The sequence below is a fragment of the Mesocricetus auratus genome, unplaced genomic scaffold, assembly GCF_017639785.1.
Source record: "Mesocricetus auratus isolate SY011 unplaced genomic scaffold, BCM_Maur_2.0 Super-Scaffold_100009, whole genome shotgun sequence".
NCBI lineage: Eukaryota > Metazoa > Chordata > Mammalia > Rodentia > Cricetidae > Mesocricetus > Mesocricetus auratus.
The window spans coordinates 70819584-70838909 of NW_024429193.1; the positions used below are offsets into that span (position 1 = coordinate 70819584).

Consider the following 19326-nt stretch of genomic DNA (forward strand, 5'->3'; position numbering starts at 1 on the left):
GACGATTTGGGAGATGCTACTGCCTTGGCAGACAGACGGCAGGCCTCGTCTGCACACACATGACCCTACAGAAGGTTAGAGACAGATGTGGAAAGCCGTGAGGCTGACCTGTAAATACAGTAACCCGGCAGCGGTTTCTGGGTGAGTGGACTTGGTGAGAAGGGTAAGAAGTCTAAGCTTCAGGACATAGGTGTCATGTTACACTTCTCTAGGGTAGAAAACAAAACCCGAGGTTGGTGTGTAATAGGTGCCCCACACATGGTAGACGGCAGAACAGCCAGATGGTCTCACTCTGGTTAAGAGTTAGTGTAGTGGTGGCGGGCCCCAGGCCCACAACCAAAGCTGGGCCGTCAACCTCCACAGTCCGCTGTTAGGGAAGGGAAGGAGGGAAGAGTGCTGATTTTAGGGGAAGGTGAGTTGACTTCCAGACATTGAATCTGGACTTGTGATACCACCAGGCGGATGTGGATTTGAGTCCCTGGCGTAACTGAAGACAATTGGCTCTCATTTTCCTGGGCCCTTTTCAAGGTCGGGAACCTAAGGCTATGGTTATTCATTTTTATTGCTTCTCTTTCAAAAAGGCATCCAGATTAAAGTCAGATACGATTCCCATGGGATTATAATGGACAATGGGAGATCAAGGGTTGTAAGAGCCTTGTGACTGTACTCGGAGGGTCACCAGGGAGGGCTGGAGAAGCAGAGGGAAGGCCCGTGGGCCAGAATGAAGCTGAGATCAAAGGCCAAAGGGAGGGGGACTGCCCCTGGGCTTGACTCCTCTCAAGTTTTTCTTCTTTTTTGGAGATCTCACCATGGTGCACAGGCTGGTTTCAAATTCATAGGCTTAAGCTACGCCCTTGCCTCAGCTTCTGGAGTAGCGGGACCAGACAGGGGCTGTGTTAGATAGAGCACATGCGCCTACAGTGTGAGGTCACACAGGTGTGCAGGGCTGGAGCATTAGAGGGGAGGAAGGGAGCAGACTGCACGAAGGGGGGAGGGGGCCGGCCTGGTGACCCACGCACATCTCTGTGGGTTGGCACACAGCCTGGCCTACAGAGCTAGTTCAAGGACAGCAGAGCTACACAGACTGACGAAAATTAATGATAAACGGTAAAGTGACAAGAAGGGCAAAGGACACCATCTCGAGCCCGTACAACACTCCTTGCTGTTTCACCTGGGTAGCTAGTGATCGATATTCCTTTGGACCGACATGGGTTCCCAGCCTTGGTATTTTCAGTGTTTGTGGGTGGACCTGCTGAATCGTGAACATGAAGAAAATAGGCAGGCACAGTTTGGGGTCTGGATAGTGGGCTGACTGGAACTAGTGTGCTCTCCCCACGCAAGGCTCGCGTTAGGAGGCGAGGGATTACGTCGTGGAGTCCACGAGCTGGGAACCTGATGGAGAGCTGGAAGTCCTCTGCCTTAGAGCTTGGGAAAACTCTGTTCAGTTATCTGGTCACACCCAGAAAAGGGTAGGATGACTTCATTCCCGCAGAGGGCGCTTCCCGCCCCGGCAGCTGAGGTGCCAGCAGCCGGTTTGTCCAGGATAAGTTTTCTCTGACTACTCAACTTCTCTCTGCCTGGCGTCGTAAGTCACTTTGGAAAAAAAAATGTGATTAGACTGACTTCCCTGTTTCCTTCAATGAGTGGGCGGGCTCTTCCCAGTTCTGAGACAGAGCGCCTTCATTCAGCCAGGTCTGCCATACTTTTTTATTTTCTTTAATAAAGCTGAAAAGTTTGTTACCATCATTGAGAGAAAAAATAAAAGAGAGGGAAGGGGAGAGTTGGGGAGGGGAGGGGCGGGAAGAGGAAAGAGGGAGAAGAAAAAAATTGGTTTGCGGCGGCACAGAGGACCTGACCTCCAGAATACTCAGGAGCGACCTCCAGGGAGCTCTCCTAGCGCTGCCCATATGCTCCGGGGAAAAGCTATCGCGGAGCGGGTGCCCTGGCGCGCGGAGCGGTGGGGATGCGTGTGAAGAAGGTGCGTGCGTGCCTGCGAATGTGGGGGGTCATGCGTGTGCGCCGGGGAGGGTGTCCAGGGGACTGCCGCAGAGGTTCCTTTGTGGAAGGCGGTGACCTGCCTGCTCAGTAGCGAGCGTGGCGCCTCCCCCTCGCCCCCTCGTTCCACTAGGACACCGGGGCTCATCTTCGCCCTGCAGCAATTTCCATCTCCCTCTGTGGTTGCCCGCCCAGCCCCGCGCCGGCTCTCAGGTGCCAGGAGCAGCGTGCTGGGCGGCGACTTTCGAGTCTCGGGGCCCCGGAGCTGGCTATAGGGCGAGCACGGTGGCGGTGCCGACCGGGTGGAAGGGGGAGCGAGGGAGGCAGCCGAGCAGGAAAGGGCGTGCTGCCCTTTGCGGCCGGCTCGAGGAGCAGCCGGGTAGGCAGCATTGTTACCTGCAGCGGCCCCGCCCCTCCGCATCGCCCTGCCCCCTCGCGGTCCCCGGCCTGCAGTCCTGCGGAGAGACGGCGGCGCCGGGACAGCGGGCGGAGGCTGCGCGGGCGCCGGGAGCGCGGGCGTGGTGAGTGCGGGGCTGGATTGGGAGACCGGGCAGCGAGGATGCGTTAGGGGGATGCCGGGCCGAGCGGCGGCGAGGCGAGGATGCGGGGAGGCGCAAGCTCTGAACCCCAGTCCCGGGACCCGGTGTGTGAGCCCAGGCCCTGTGGCCCGAGGCGCACACGCGCCGGGCTGGCCCCACATGGGACCCCGAGCTCGGGGCGGCGCTGCCCGCGGGTGGGACCTCGGGGCGTTGGATTGGCTCGCTTGGCTTGGCACCCACGCGGGTCGCTCGGGTCGCGCAGACCTCAGGAGTCCCCCTCATCGAGGGCTCGCCCCTGCCTCAGTGGTGTGTGGGGCTTCCCACGCCTGGACACCTCCCTGGAAGTTCACGTCCGAAGTGGCACCGGCGCTTGTGGAAGCGTGGGGGAAGAAGCGGCGAGCTGGCAGTCACCTCGGGCCCCTGCGTGCGGGTGTCCGCCTCCAGCCCGAGTCTCCTTTTTGCGTTTCTGTCGCGGGCTCATCCCCTCTCTCTCGGTGTAGAGCCGCAGTGCGGCCGTGAGCCCTTCTCCTCGGAGTCCGCCCTGGGGACCACACGGTGTCGCCGCAGCCGTAGTCGGGCGACCACGGGCTCCGCAGAGAACTGGGCACCCGAACTCGGCGGGGACCGGGCGGACCACCGGGGGTCGGCACCGGGGGAGCCCCTAGGGATTGCGCAGCTGGCGCGGACACTCCATGGCCTCTCAGCTGGTCCGGGACTGGGACGTCCCCGGCCCTCCTGGAGGCGGAGGGTCGAACCCTCCTCGAGAGGGCCGTTCCCACTGCCCCAGCCGGGAGCCTGCGCGGCGCGTGTGGGCGTCTCTCCGCGGCGACGCGCGCCTTCCCGGCCCAGATAAGGCGGCCTCTGGGCTAGCGCGGCCGGGGGACCGCCCACTCGGAGCCGGCCTGCCGTCCCGGGATCCTAGGCTGCACGGCAGCCCGACGCTGGTGGCCTTGGGGGACTCCGGTTAAGCGCAGCGGGAGCCGGCGGAGCCGGTGGCCTTTTGGTGAGTGGATCTGTCAGAGCGTGGTACGAGAGACTAAAGGTGGCGGTGGGCAAAGACTTCCTGGCTGGAAAGAAATCGTGCCCTGGCTGCTCCCTTCTTGCCCTGGTCGGGGCGACTTTCATAAAGACTTGGAGCCAGTAATGTTTAAAGAAACTCTGCCTTGAGTTGGTCGCTCTGCGGACACTCTCTGGTCCCCAGTTGCCCTTCTGGAGTTTCTGTCCCCCTAGGAGCATCCTTTGGCACTACCGGGTCTATTCTTCCTGGTTTGGGGACTGGGAGAGAAGTAACTGAAAATGTGCATTCAGAAGCAGGCGTTCTCCGGCAGCTGTGAATGTTTGTTTATGTGAAGTGACAGATTAAACCTGCCGTCATGGGTTCTCGCTGCGGGCTGAAGTGCCAAGTCAGGCTGTGTTGCTCGCAAACTGATAGTCTGTTTCCTAATCAAGAAAGGTTTGAAAAGACAGGACGAGGTGGAGGACTGTTTTAAGGAGGAGTAGAAAGAAGGGGATAGTATTTTAGAAAGACAGGAACTTCCCTCTGTTCCCCCTGTATAGCTCAGCCTTTTTCTGTCCTCAACTCATCAGGTGTACGGCCTGCACTTCCAACCTAGGCCTCATCCGGGACACATGTCAGGGTGCAAGAGGAAAGCCATATGGCTCTGTGTCACTTTTTGTTACTGTTGAACACAGCCATATAGACCCTCCTTTGAGAAAGTCCTGATTAGCAGTTAGGCAGAAGCCAAGCAACTCTTCTAGGAACTCTTAGGGGCATTCTTATTCTAACTCTGGGTGCTGGCTGATCATATGCTTAGGTGAATTCCAAAATATTGAAATCCGAGTTTAAAAATGCTCAACTGAGCAGCATCCTCTTCAGAGGGAGGGACAGCTCCCCCCCCATGGGCCATGGTTATCACTTGAAGATGGGTTCTGTCTTCAGAGAGCCTATTTGTGATAGCCCTGCATTTAACAGCCTTCTCTCTGCTGCCCAGGTCCCTCTGTTGGGGAGATGTTAAACACAAGCTTGCCTCTGTTTGTCTTGGGGAGATTGATGGGATACTTGATGGCTCCCAGACAGAACAGGACTGACCCCATCGTCCCTGCTGCCAACTGTGAGAAGCAGGCGAGGGGTGTCATGTGTCTGGGAGCCTGCCTCACCTGCATTTCTTCCAGCAGCGTCCTTGAGAATGTGCAGTGTCGCCTCTACTGTGGAGAGCGCCATAGAATATGTCTTGTGCATCCTCTGTTTTAGTACCACATGAGACTAGGAGGAGTTAGGATGCTGTCTGCGCCCACCTTTTCCTACCACCTCTTTAACACCGGAAATCCTGCCCAGTGCTGGTAGTGGGTTTACACCGCTGAAGTAACGGGAGTTAAAGCGTATAGCACATAGCATATAGCATATAGCTAATCATTGCCCGTGAACCGACTCATTAGACACTGCTGGGGGAACCGAGATCTTGGAATGGTGTGGGGGGAGTGCCAGATAAAGGGACCAGGGACAGCATGGTACATTTCCCTTTGTTCCTTTAACTTCTTAACGTGGCATTCTTCTCTCAGGGTGGGAAGCGGTTATAGAATTGTATCAATGCACGGTTTCCGTGCCACTTCTTAACTGTTGCATTTTTATCTGGTGCTTTTGGCGGTGTGCACAGCACAGTACCCAAAACGTCTCAGACCTTTGCGGGGAGGAGGGGGGAGATGTCGGAAGACAGTGGCTGACTGATGACGTCACAGTGCCTTTGAGTATTTGCCTTCCTCACTTAGTGTCTCTCCGTGTGGGCTAAGGGGCTTGACACTGCACTTTCAAGTCTGCTTAGCTGATGCAGAATGAATGATTGCTTCCCAGGTCAGACAGTGCTTTAGCCTGCCCTCTCCCCTCCCCCACGGTGCTGGAGATCCCAGTCGGGGCCTTGGGCTCCAGGACTTGCCGGGCATGTCTGCAGCTTCAGTGCTCAGACCCCAGCACTGCATATAAATACGTCAGTCTACATGGAACCGGAAGTGAACTGGAGAATTACAGCTTTTTAAGGGTTCCTGTATGCACAGAAAGTATATAAAATATGTAAGAATAAATGGCCAGAATTGCCTGCACAGTCTTGAAAAAAGAGGAGTTCAAATGTAACTATAAACTGTAATTGACAATGAGTCATGATTACTTTAGAGGTGCCAACTATGAAGGCAGCCTAGTTATGCCCCTAATGATAATTATGAAAACTCCTTCTAAAAGCCAGTTCCGTCTCTAGTGAACCAGAAGTCAGCTCAGATGCATGCTTATAAATTTACTTAGATATTACCCAGTGTTGACAGCTGAATATACTGATATCACTGGACTGTACACAGGAAATCATGAAGATGGTTTTTAAAAGTTTCAGATTAGTATTTGGGAATATAATTTTCTATTCAGTACTTAAATTGTCAGGGGTTGAACTAGAAGCTTAGTGGTAGAACATAGCCTTAGCATGTGGGTTGAATAACCAGCTCCAAAGTAAAGAAAGGGCTGTAAGCTCAGCAGCTGATGGCGGGCCACCTGGCTGTCCTGTAAAAGGGCCCAGGCACAATCCGCAGCATCACAAATAAAACAAATAGACACACAACTCTCAGGCAGTGGACTATTTCATAAATGTATTTGTCCTGTAACAGAGATGAACAATTTAACATGTGGCCACTGAATATTAAAAGAGGGGGGAAAATCTCACTGCTTACAACCTTTGGTAGCCAAGTGAAGATATTACATATATTTCTAGCGGCCAGGGCTTTGGCATTTCATCTATAAACCTGAGACTTTTTTCAGATTTGTTATTTTTGACTGCATATCTGTACGTATGAGTGTGTATGTGCACGAGTTCATGTATGTTTACTAGTGCATGTACATGTATGTGTATGTGTATGCATGAGTATGTGTGCTTGAGTGCAGGTGCCTTTAGAGGCCCAAGTGTCAGATCCCCTGGAGTGCTAGTTACAGGTGGCTTCCAGTCACCTGACATGGGTGCTGAGTCCTTGCAAGAGCAGTATTTGCTCTTAACCCCAGAGCCATCCATCCAGAGTCCTCCCCAGAAGTGTTTTTCAAAACAAATGTATTATCTGGGAAGATAAAGGGAAACAGTGCCTATTATTAGAAAGAGTTAACGACATTCTGGAATTAGCGCATTTTTCTTACACAAGCCAGTGGAAAAGGTATTCTCCCATTTCACAGATGAAAAATGCTGAAATGTAGGTGAGGTCATCCACCTCTGCTCAGACTGCAGCTCGAGGGAGTTGCAGAGCTGGGCTCTGCGGGGACAGTGTCTCTAGATTCCGCACCTGCTCCCCAGGAAGTCCTGCCTATTATATGTGGCTGCATGTACAACGTTTCATAATATCTGGATCAGTGATAGCAGGCGGTTTACTGCTGTGTAACCCAGTGCTGTGTGATCCACCCGTGTCTGCAAGTCGAGGCTCCAACGGTGATGACATAAGTGGGTAATTACGGCCAGAAAGGTCATGTAAAAAGTTCCCTCTTCATGTCTTCACCCCCTCTCTCGCCTGCCTCCTTATGAGAAATGTGGTTATTTTGACCCTGTTTCTCACTGGGTTAGTAACGACCAGTATAAAGGCAAAACCAAACATCTGTAGGTCCATAAAAATACAGGACTCCAAGATAAGTGAGTTGTATGGATAAGGACTAGACATGTGGCGAACTTGATAGGGGCAGTGTGTCCTTGTGCATCTCTTTATAATAGTGTCTCGGTAGCAGACAAGGCAAGTGACGAGTTTAGGGTCTCTGAAGAGTGGCTTTTCTAGACTCCGTGATGACAGCGTTGGAAGGGGTGATGGGAGTCACTTAGTGTACTGTAATTTTATAAAGGAGAAAATGGAATCTCGGGAGGTGACGTAATAGTCCTGGCACGCTTTTCTCTACTTGGGGGAACCACATCACCCTGTGGAACAGGAACGTGGAGACCTGGCTCCAGGGAAACAAGCTGGGCCATTATTGTCTTCTTTAAGTGCCCCACCTGCTCCCTTCAACGTGGAAGATGCCTTTTGACCCAGTGATTGGAGAAAACATGTCCAGACTGGAAAAAGGCAGGGTCACTAAGCAGCTAACGCTTCAGCAATTTGGGCAGTTTCCCCAAGGGCTGGGATATATCGTCCAAGAGAGGAAGGAGTCTCTCGGTAAACAAGTAGTTTATTCATAAAGGGAGCACTTCAGATCTTACAGCAGGCACTGGTTACATACATGCCTCATTGATTAATGGGAGATTTCCAAATTGGTTTTTATTGCTGATCCTTTGGCAGCTTTTCCCAGTACTGGTTTGGGTTTAGAAGAATATGTGTTCCTCCCAGTATGCTTTGAGATGTCCTCTTGACGTGAATATCTACCCGCTGTGGGCCAGCCGGCCCTGGCCCCTGAAGGGGAGAAGCTAGTGTGAAAGCCTTTGCCAGCACTGACTGGGAATTTGCTCTGTCTTCACAGGTCTGCAAGCTGACATGAGGCACGGCGGCCTTCTCTTCTGGCAGAAGACTCGTGGGCCAAGAAGTACAACCCGAGTTTGATGTTTGTGTCTGCTTCTCCAAGGTCAAGGAATTAGCTCCTTAGAAGGCAACAGTACTATGCATGTTATGAATTGTGTCTCCCTGGCCAGCGATAAAGAAAATGGGACTCTTGCCACGGCAGCTGCATTCATGACTGGGCAGACGTCACCCTCCGCATCTCCTCCACCTCCTCCTCCACCGCCTCCACCTCCACCCTGTCCGTATTCAGGGGAGGGCTTCTCCCCCTCCCCACCTCCTCCTCTGCCACCCCCACTCCCTGGGGGACCGCTTATCCCCCCTCCTCCTCCTGGACTACCCCCAGTTGCTCACGTGAATGGCTACAGCTCCCTGGGTAAGAAGAAACGGTTGCGGAGCTTTTTCTGGAAAACCATCCCAGAGGAGCAAGTTCGTGGCAAGACCAACATCTGGACTTTAGCAGCCAAGCAGCAGCATCAGTACCAGATTGACAAGAAGACCATCGAGGAGCTTTTTGGGCAGCAAGAAGATACCTCCAAGGCTTCTCTTCCCAAGAGAGGAGGAGCTCTGAATTCATCCTTCAGGGATGCCCGGGAAGAGGTGAGAATGAGGAAGGGAGCGGGCAGAGGCCTGTGGCCATGCCTCTCTGTGTTGGAGCTGTTGCGTGGTTCAGATAGTTTGGGAGACCTCACCGAGAAGCGAGATGTGCTGTGGAAAGTACAGGAAGGGCTCACACGGTGAGCTGGAGCTGAGCAGCACAAGCGCTGGGAGGCGTGCGTGTGTGCGTGCGTGGGATCCTCCCAGGCATCCCCATGGATTATGACCTCATGCAGAGAACACATGGGTTGGGGCTGCTGGGCTCTGGCCTCGGCACCACCCTGTTGCTAACAAACTTGCTGTAGTTTTCTCGGGGAGAGAAGTTCAGCTGGAGCCTAGAGTTTGTAGTCTCCCCTGGCATGGATGGCTGAGAACTCCAGAGCCCAGCTATCTGGGATGAGCTGGGGCCATCTGGGATCAAATGCCTTGTGCTAAGTGACATAATTACTAGACTGCCCCGGGACTACTTCCCTCCGCGTGTCTTTTGAGATGGCCTCCAAGCCTCAGACCTCTGAATTAAGTTACAGCCTTTGTGGAGACGGATTTCTAAAGAGCCAAAGCATGGAGCTATATCCAGACAGGCTTTATATGAAGCATGTTTCCAGTTAACACTAAATGTGTTACTTTGAAGGGCGAGACAGCTGCTAAATTACCAAACACATATACAACTCAATGTAAATCCTTCCCTTTAAATCTGTTGTAAAGGAGCCGAGAAAATAGGTCATCGATGGAGCTGCCTAGATAAGGAAGTAGGCGGGGCCCTGGGGTGAAGTATTCGCTCCATGCATTATTGAATGCTTGAGCCAACAGTATTGACCTCTTTTCTCTTCCTGAGTTAGGAACGCGTTAACATCTTCCACCAGGCCCTGAGGGTCCCTGAAGCTGGTTGTAGGATGCCCCTGAAACTGCTGAGAGCTTTCTTACAAAGTACAGGGAGCACAGGGACCAGGGTGGCTGTGTCTGGTAAACTGTGGGTGAATTGGAAAAGTCTGTCATCAGGAGCCATGGTGTCATCAGCACTGATCACAGCCTTTCTGTCCCTTCATCTGGTCAACTGCCCTTCCCTTATTGGAAGGGACTCAGAAGTCACTTCCTTAGTGCCCCGGCCTTGGCCCAGCTCCCAGCAGAGGTTCCTGATTGCACAGCCTGTCACGTCTCTCCCTTGTCTCCTAGTTTTCCCCGCTGAGGTGACTGGACGGGGGTGTGTGGGCTTGGGGTATATGTCCCAGAGAAGCACCTGGAACAGAAGGGGTTCTGCTTAATGTGCCCCTGGGGAGGCAGCCCTCGGCTGAGAGAAGGGGCCTCCTCTGGGAGTTGGGGAAATTTCAGGGAGGGAAGGGCACCTTACTGCTCTCCACTTGAGAGGCAAAGAGCACGGCAGAGCCCCTGAGAGAGGACGCAGGCAAGCCGTGCTGCGTGCGAGCCATGCTCAATTGTGGCGGACACAGAGTAGTCCATTTGCAGGCCAGATCCAAAGCTCAGGAGCAACGTCCTTTCTGTCCACCTTCCATCACTGGGGCCTGCACCAGACATTCGTAGTTTTTCTTTAACTTCCTTTTTAAAGGAGTTATTTTTAAGTTGCGTGTGTGCGCCTGTTCCCTTGAATTGAGGAGCGCTTGCGTGCCATGGTGCGTGGGTGGAGATCAGACTCCTCCTTTAGTCCTTGCCTTTCACCCTCTTTGAGACAGGGTCTCTCTTGTTGTGCACCACAACTCAGTACCAGCACAGCTGGCCCACGAGCTTTCACAGATTTTCCTGTCTCTGCTGGGACTGGAATTTGGGCTGCTGCGGTACGGTTTTTGTGTGGGTTCTGAGGAACCCATCCAAATGGTGGATTTCAGGAGGTCATCAGGCTTCTTTGGCAAACACTTTACCCACTGAGCTACCTCTCTAGCTCTAAAGATTAATTTTTAAAAGATGTATTCAGTTGATTTTTATGTGTGTGAGGGTTTTGCCTACATGTGTGTCTGTGTGCCGTGTGTACAGTTCCCTGGGAAGAAGGCATTGGGATAAACTGGAGTTAACAGATGGTGACGAAGCCGCTATGTGTGCTCACCAAACCCAGGTCCCCTATATAAACAGCAAGTGACCCTAACCACTGAGCTGTCTCTCCAGCCCCCGACTCTATTGTTAGTGTTTAGATGCTTAGAACGGGATGCAGGGCATTGCATATGTGAGACAATTATTCTAATACTGAGCTGAACCCTCAGCCCTAAAAGTATATATTTCACTATAAATTGCATATAAATTTATTTTGGTGGTGTCAAGTGCATCCACATTGTGGTGCAGACTCCACCATTCGACTCCAAAACCCTCCACCCTGCAAACCTGAGCTGCATACCCATCACACAAGGACTTCTCATCCCTGCTCCCTCTGGCCCTTGGCAGCTCCATTTTTCTTCCTGTCTCTGTGAATTGTATTGCTCCAGGTACCTCATAGAAGTAGAATCATGCAGAATTTTGTCTTTTCCTGACTGACCCAGTGTCCTCGGGGTTCATCTAATCTGCAGCGTGTAACTGTCTGAATCAAGTCCACACAATGTTCCGTTGTATGCTTACACCACATTTTGTTACAAATCCCCCCACCCTTGGATAGCAGCTGTGTTACTTCTTCTGCTGTTTGTGACTGATGCTGTGGGGCAGAGATAGTGCTTTTGACCCTCACGGGCCTGACTCTGAGAGACAGCACATCCAAGTTAGCATGGCCAGTTGCCAAGAGACGAGGCAAGCCTTCAGCTCTTCAGTGGAAGGAGCTTGGGCTGGCCCTTTCACATCCCTGCTAGTTGACATTGCCACCTAAGAGATGGCTGGGGACTGTTGTCAATTTCTTACATTACCTTAGACACGACTGGAAATAAGCTGGTGTGTGCCTTTTTCTTTCCTGACTGGGTGCATCTCCTACAGAAGCGACAGTTCAGCAGGGCTGCTCTCTGACAAAGATCAGCCATAAAGTTTCCAGCTCACCCTGCAGTGAGTAGAGTCCAGGGTCAAAAGCAATCGCCCTCACCCTCTGCCCGGGTGCCCGAGAGAACATGCTGAGCCGTGTGTTCCTCGGAGGGCCTGCTCCCGAGCCCAGACACTAGCACGTCACAGCGGGCCATAATTCTGGAGGTTCAGACGTGCAGAGGAGCAGGTTAGGTCCTTGTCATATAATAACCTGGCATAGAAATGGCCTCATGATTGGCCTTCATTCAAAGGCCTTATAGAAAGTTCCGTGGTGCTCCAGAGGAAGAATTTGCTGGAGGGTAGGGAAGACGTTGATTTGGGAATGACAGGCATAGAAAGAGCAGCACTTAAACAGTAAACTGGGGGAGGAGGTTATGAAATGCTACCATCCTTGTGTGCTTGTTACTAAAAATTAACTTGGGAGATCACAGGTGTGATGGTGTCATAGTAATTAAGCTATAATAAAGCAATTGGAGATACACTGATATGTACTGGGCTCCTAATAAAAGGTTCAGCTCAGATCTCATTTCACAGTTCACTGATGCCATCCCTGAGAAGCTGCCACGTCCCTGTCCCTCCATCCCAGATGTCCCGAACTCTCAGTGCTGGTGTTGGTTGAGTCTCTGTCTCCCAGTGCTAGTGTTAGTTGGGTTTTTGTCTCCCTGTATAATTTGAGCAGTTCTTACAAATATTTTGTTTTAATGTTTACTTGTTTACTGTATGTGTTAGCTTGTCTGGATGCATCCACATACATGCAGGAGCACTCAGAGGCCATAAGAGGGGTTCAGACCCCTGGAACTGGGATGCCAGGTGGTTGTGAGTCACCATGTGGGTCTGGGAGTACAACCTGGGTTCTCTACCGGAAGTGTCCGTCAGCCTAGTCAAGGGCAGGTTGGAACTGGAGCTCAGCAGCTGTCAATCACCGCGGTGTGACAGCCAGTGAATCTTGACACATTGTAAACGGAAGAGGAGGACACGGGAAAGAGAGGAGAGGGAAGAGGAGGAGTCAAGAGCGAGGAGGGAGGCTGCAGGGATGATGGCTCTTTCTAGATCCGTGAGCAATGCTGCTTCATCCTCCCACGCCCTCCTCTGAGAACCAGTCTCTCTCCTGCAGTCGTGACTGCACTCCCAGGATGCTCTGAGATTCTGGGAAATGCTCGCACTCAGGAACTGTAGAACGAGATAGTGTACAGGTTAAGACAATATATATGCTTCGGGTTCCTTTCTTTTTTTACCCCTCATAAAACAAGGGGTCCCAGTAGGTAGCCAACCAAAACTAAAACAGTGAGAAACTGTCCGGGGCCAAAGTGAAGTGAAGCCTGTACTGAAAGGAAGAAGGTTTAAATGGTTTTGCTTTTGAGGTTTCGAATAGGGTGGAAATAGCCACTGTTTCAGGTGACCGGCATATGTAAGGATGTCCCCTTTCTTACGGTAAAATGAATGCGGTTTACAGGGTGGAGAGTTGGCTCAATGATAGAGATCTTGCTTAGCAATGCTAAGGCCAGGGTTCAACACCAGCACCAGGAAACCAAAAACCCAAACCACAAAACCCAAAACCCACCACACAGAGGAATTCTTATTCTGCCTAGAAGAGGTACCGAAAGGGGCTAGAGAGAGAGGTCAGTCAGTAAAATGCTTGCTTCAAAGGCACAAGGACCTGAGTTCGACCCCTGGGACCCACATGAAAATGCTGAGTGTGGTGGTGCACCTTGTAACCCTCTTGAGTGGCAGGCAGAGACAGCCAGATCCCTGGGCTCACTGGCCGGTCAGTCTAGCCTAACTGGTGAGCTCCAGACCAATGGCAGGCCCTGAGTCAAAGGAGGTGAACAGTGTTCCTAAGGATGACTCAGACGGTTGTTTCCTAGACTACACATACATGTTTGCACACCAGTGTGCATAAATACACACAAGCACGCACGCACACACACACACACACACACACACACACACACTTAAAGATAGAGAAAGAGGATGGAAAAACTCATGGCAGCTAGGGCGAGGTGTGGTAACAGGCAGCTACTGTCTCATGGGTTCAGGGCTTTGGTCTTGAAAGATGTGAACACTTTGGAGCTGGATGTACTACTACTAAGTTGTACACACAGAAATGGTCATGATGCTAAATATCATTCAGTTTCCTACGGTTCCTTAAGGATAGGGGAGGTGGGGCTTTGTAATGAGGGATGCTAAGGAAAAACGCTGGAACTGTGGGCTGGGGGTTAGCGTCATGGTAGAGCCCTTGTCTTGCATGACACTCCGGGCTTTGGGTTCCTCGCCTGTCTGACAGAAGCTGGGTAAGGGAGGACCTGGCTGTCGCATCCAGGTGGGACAGAGCTCGAGGGGGAGGTGACAGTGCCTTCACGGCTGGGTTGGCACATCCCTAACTTTAGTAGCTTGTCTCCTCTGACTTAGCTTTTATAGCCCTCTGGGATTTCTTTCAAGTGCCACTGTGTGTGTGGCTCCAGCCAGTCCTAAGGGCTTCGCAGCTGAAACACCAGCTCTATAGCAGCCAGAGTTTGGGAAGTGAGATAAGCGCCTTACATGGGCCGTGATAACCCTCTTTGAAGGGCTTCAACAAACACCTTTACAACTGTTGTAAGACTCCTGTTTGATAAGGCAGCAGAATCAGGCACTCGGTAACGCCAAGGGTGCCCGAGAGCAGGGCTGTCCTGAAGTGTTAACATTTGTCTCTTGTTCTTTGTTTGGGTGAAGCACTGGCCTTTGTTTTCTTGGTAAGCTGATCAGTCATGGCCAGCGCAGGCTTTTCCCTAGGGACTGGCCGACTGTGACCAATTTCAGCAACTGCTTGGCCTCTGGAGACGTCTCCTACAGGCTAGAGCTGCCTGTGACTTGAGCATGTTGGCTGCCTCTCTGGGGGTGGCTTAGGCTCCTGGAGGCTGGTCTACCTGGTGAGAACATGATGTCACCAGGCATCCCACACTAACAACCAGACACTGTGATTGGCTGCTTTTCACAGACCTGTCCCCATCTTCTGGAGGGACCTCCCCACCTTGGCGTGGGAGACCCACCAGTAGTAAGCTCACAGGAACCAGAGGGGAGAGGAATCAGAGAGAACCAGGCTCCCACTCTGTTCCAACGCCGCTTTGGGACAGCCACAAAAGGACATCTCTGAGGTGGCTTCCTTATCTGTCAAATAGGGATAAGAGTAATTTCTCCCTTGCTTTTCCAGCAGTGGTGGTGATGGACTTGCGCCAAGTGTACAAAACCCCAGAGGGTGGAAGGGTGGACAGGATGAGGGTGGAGTTGGAAGTGTACCGGGAGGAAGGATGCTGCTGTCCAGGGTTAAACACAGCAAGAGGTGGCAATTTAGTAAGAGAATTATCCAACAGGATTGTTTCCATTCTGTGTCGACAGGAATACAACTGTTAATGAGCAGTGCTCTGTCTTAATTGAGATAACTCATTCCAGCAGGAGCTCTCCTCCTTAGAGTGTTAGGTTTCACAGACTTTTATTCCCCTTTCTTTCTCTTCCTTCACCCTGAACTTGAACCACAGTCTCTGGGTAGGATCCCAGTAAGGAAGGTGTCCTCTCAGCTTGGAAATTTGTTTTATGGCTGGCAGGTGATTGTGTTAACATCAAATAAACCCATATAGGTTAGTAAATAATGAGATTGTTTAAGATTAGTCTTCAAAAGGAGGCAACCATACCTTGTAAAAATTTAACCTTATAGCCAGGAAGTGACATTAACGGTCTTGCTTGTTGCTTACAAACTTGAAGCGACCCCGAGATGCAGAATTTGGTCTGAAACCTGATTCTCTTTTGTTCTCAACAAGTTTCCCTTTGTCTCTATTTAATCTGGCCTCTCTTTACTAAAAGACAAATGGAAAAGATGTCATTAGTTTTAGGTTATCATCCATCCTCCTCCATGGGTATTTACCTCTTGAAGTATAAATCACTTCTCGGCAAGCCCCAGAAGTTGTAATCTATAGTTTAATAAGATCTCCTCAAATTATTACTTATGAACATTTCAAACTTGGTACAGTCAAGTCTGGGTTTTGATGCCACACTGTATCAGCATTTGCTACATCAAAAATACGCCATATAATGCCATGCATGGTGGCTCAGATCTTCATTCTGGCAGGCAGATCTCGGTTTTGTGAGTAGCCTGGTCTACAGAGTAAAACTGTACATTAGTGCCTTCTAACTCAGAGACAGGAAAATGAGGAGGTAAGTGTATAGATCTGAGACTTCCTGGTAAAAGACTTTTTTTTTAACTTCCAAGTAAACAAAATGTAGGATCCTTTTTTTTTTTTTTTTCAGACGTCTCTGACTGGCCTTGAACTTCTGATAATCCTCCTGCCTCGCCTTTTGAGTGTTAGGATCACAGGTGGGCACCACTGGTGGCTACAGTACTTCCTTACTTCCTCCTAAATGAATGATTTATGCCTGTGAGTCGGAACTGGGACCCAGCCTCAGCAGAGCCATTGTTTTATTTTGCTATTTCAACTCATAAGATTCCTGCTGTGCTAATATATCTATTCAGGCCTTTAGATATGGACTATATGTAAAATAAATTTCTAATTAAAAATGTTATCTATTTGAAAGTATATACTAGTGTAATAAACGTATTTTGTGTGTTGTTCTGGGACTAGAACCCAGGGCCTTGGGCATGCTGGATAAATGCTCTATCACTGAACTACCCAGGCCAAAAATGAATTTTTATTTTTATTATTTGTTTATTTAGTTTTTTGGTGCCGCAGAAGCAGGATTAAGACAGACTGCCGTGTAGCCCAGGCTTCTCTCCAACTCACCATGCAGCTTAGTCCACCTAGAACTCCTCCTCTTACCTCTGTCTTCTAAGTGCCAGGGTTACAGCTGTGTGCCAATCACACCCAGTGGTGTGTGTCACTCTTACTCTGAGGAAATAAATACAACGTTTGGGGAGATGATAAAAAAATTCCTAAACTATATTAGGAACGTGTTAATTACCAGATTTACATATTTGAAAGTGTTCCCTTGTACATTAGTATTACATTTTAACAGGTTTGTAATGAGTTTTTCTCTGTCCCGACAGCCAGCTCCCAAATAATGACATGGAGACTTCTTATTAATTATGAAAGTTCAACCTATAGCTTAGGCTTGTTCCTAACTAGCTCTTTCTTTCTTTCTTTCCTTCTTTCTTTCTTTCTTTCTTTCTTTCTTTTTCATTTTTTTAAATTTAAATTAGAAACAAGGTTGCTTCACATGTCAATCCCAGCTCCCTCTCCCTCCCCTCTTCCCCCACCCTCCCCCCCACCAGGCCCTCCAGCCCCCCTACCAATCCCCACTCTGATCCTCAGGGAGGGTGAGGCCCTCCTTGGGGGGGGGATCTCCAGAGTCTGTCATTTCATCCAGGACAGGGTCTAGGCCCTTCCCCAAGAGTCCAGGCTTGAGAGAGCATCCCTCATTGTGGGATGGGCACCCAAAGTCCATTTGTGTGCCAGGGATAAATACTACTCAAGGCTCCATAGATTGCCTAGGCCTCCTCACTGACACCCACATTCAGGGGGTCTGGATCAGTCCTATGCTGGTCTCTCAGCCATCAGTCTGGGATTCAAGAGCTACCCCTTGTTCAGGTCAGCTGTTTCTATGGGTTAAACCAGCCCAGTCTTGACCCTTTTGTTCATCAGTCCTCCCACTCTGTCACTGGATTCCAGTTCAGTTCAGTGTTTAGCTGTGGGTGTCTGCCTCTGCTTCTATCAGTCACTGGATGTAACTAGCTATTATAACTTAAATTAATGCATATTTTTATTAATCGTCATCCACTGTGTAGTTTTTACCTGTATCTCATTCTGTGTCCTCCTTATTCTGAATCTGCCTGGTCTCTCCTCTGTGCTTTAATTATTTCCTGCTACTTCCTCTCTCTGCCCTGAAGTCCCAGCTATACCTCCTGCCTAGCTATTGGCTGTTCAGCTCTTTATTAAACCAATCACAGCAATATATCTTCACACAGTGTGCAAATATCCCACAACACGGGTTTTTAACTCTCTTGTTTTTTTCCAGCTGTTTATTTTATTTTTATTTAGTTATTTTTGTGTTTGGAGACAGGGTCTCTCTCTATAGAGGCTTGACTGTCCTGGAACTCACTGTATAAACTAGGCTGGTCTGGAACTCACAGAAATCTGCCTGCCTCTGCCTCCAGGGACTAAAGACGTGCACCACCACGCCTCAGCTCAGCTGCTTTTATTGATATTTAAAACATTTTACATATCTGTTTTCTTCCAGATTACCGTCTTGGATGCAAAACGAAGTATGAACATTGGGATATTTCTTAAGCAGTTTAAAAAGTAAGATTTTTGTACATGTCTGGAATTTTAGGCATTTGCATGCTGTGAGGGTATGACTGAGCCGAAGTTAGATTGTAATCTGAGCTAGGGTCATTCCATACTCCTCCAAGTCCTTCCTGGATTGGTGGCTGGCTCTGTGAGTCTATAAGTGTGTCTTTGCTGTGAGCTCACAATCTTGAAGTGAGGGAGAAATGCCCTGCAGTGTCCATGTTGAGCCTGTATGTCAAGGAAGTATGCGTGTCTTTTCAATCCTTTGGCAATTTCATACACATACATACAGAATTTAGGGTATTTCCTCCCCATTACCCTCTCTCATCACTCTCCCTCATCCCCAAAACTGTTCTCCCCAACAAGTCCTCTTTGACGTTAATATTTTTTTAACCTTTTGAATTTAATTATGGTTGTTCATATGAGTGAGGTGTTATTTACAGGAACATGGCCAGCTTATCAGTGGCTATACTACTGAGGAAAATGACCCCCACCCCAGCACCCATTAATTGTCCATAGTGCCTCAGTGAGGGGCGGGACTTCATGAACCTTCCCTCAGCCGTGATGGGTCTGCAGTCAGCCTTCCTGGGATTCCTGGGGATGTTTCCTTCAGGAAGGAGCGTGAGGGTGGTTTCCACTAGTGAAGCTGGGGGGCGGGGGCCTCTGGACCAGGAAGAAGCGTGAGGATGAGGGGGCAGAGAGATATGCTTGCTTTAATTTCCATAGGCTTGTGTCCCTGGTGGCGCACCAGCAAACGCAATTCCTTATCTTCTCAAGGTCTCCTCAGTCCATCGTAGAAGATATCCACCAAGGAAAGAGTGAGCACTACGGATCAGAGACGCTTCGAGAAATCCTTAAGCTTTTGCCAGAGTCCGAAGAGGTGAGGGGCTCGGCACATTGACTTTGTGTGTTTGGAGTGGTGAGAGAAGCTTCCTGTTCTGAGTGTGACAGGACCCCGTCCTGTCCTTCCTGGGAACAGAAGGGTTGCGTGCACTCAAAGGGGACGAGTCCAATAGAACGAGCCTGACTTACAGAGTCAGTCTCTGTTCATCTGGTGCCGTCCCGTAACTGGGAAACTCGGGCTAGGTTCTGAACACCTGCGAACTTTAGATTCCTCACCTGTAAAAGGAGGACAATGACCCTTACCTCATCGGTTCCCAAGATGACTAAGCCCTATTCATACTGCCAGCATGCTGCTTGGCACACGGAGCTCAATAAACCTCAAGCTTTCTTTTCCATCATCTTAACATTTGACCTTTGCTTAGCGTGAACCCGCATTATAATACCCGCACCTTTCTTTCTTGTAAGAAAGGAAAAGAAAATCTGTTTTGGATAGAGAGTGTAAATGTAGGTGAGTATTAACATAGGGTGTTGGGGTCTAAATGGCGCATGTCGCTGTGGTCACAGAAAATAGCGTGGGAGAGGGTGTGAATTGTGTTTGGGCCAGATTAGTTAGTTAGTTGCTGGGCAGTTAGGCGCCTCATGAG

General features: G+C 50.2%; 1 protein-coding gene across 2 annotated transcripts in view; it reads left to right on the forward strand.

Moving 5' to 3' along the window:
• The first annotated feature begins 2458 nt into the window (after positions 1-2458).
• Fhdc1 (FH2 domain containing 1) overlaps positions 2459-19326 on the forward strand; it is a 36951-nt gene continuing 20083 nt past the window's right edge. The window contains exons 1-4 of one of the 2 annotated variants that reach the window (XM_021233063.2): positions 2459-2516; positions 7990-8624; positions 17790-17851; positions 18617-18719. In XM_021233063.2, the coding sequence (XP_021088722.1) occupies positions 8127-8624; positions 17790-17851; positions 18617-18719 (663 nt within the window). In that variant the 5' untranslated portion in view covers positions 2459-2516; positions 7990-8126. Of the gene's footprint in view, positions 2517-3401; positions 3538-7989; positions 8625-17789; positions 17852-18616; positions 18720-19326 lie in introns of those variants that run through there. The other variant, XM_013120560.3, reaches the window with a different exon arrangement.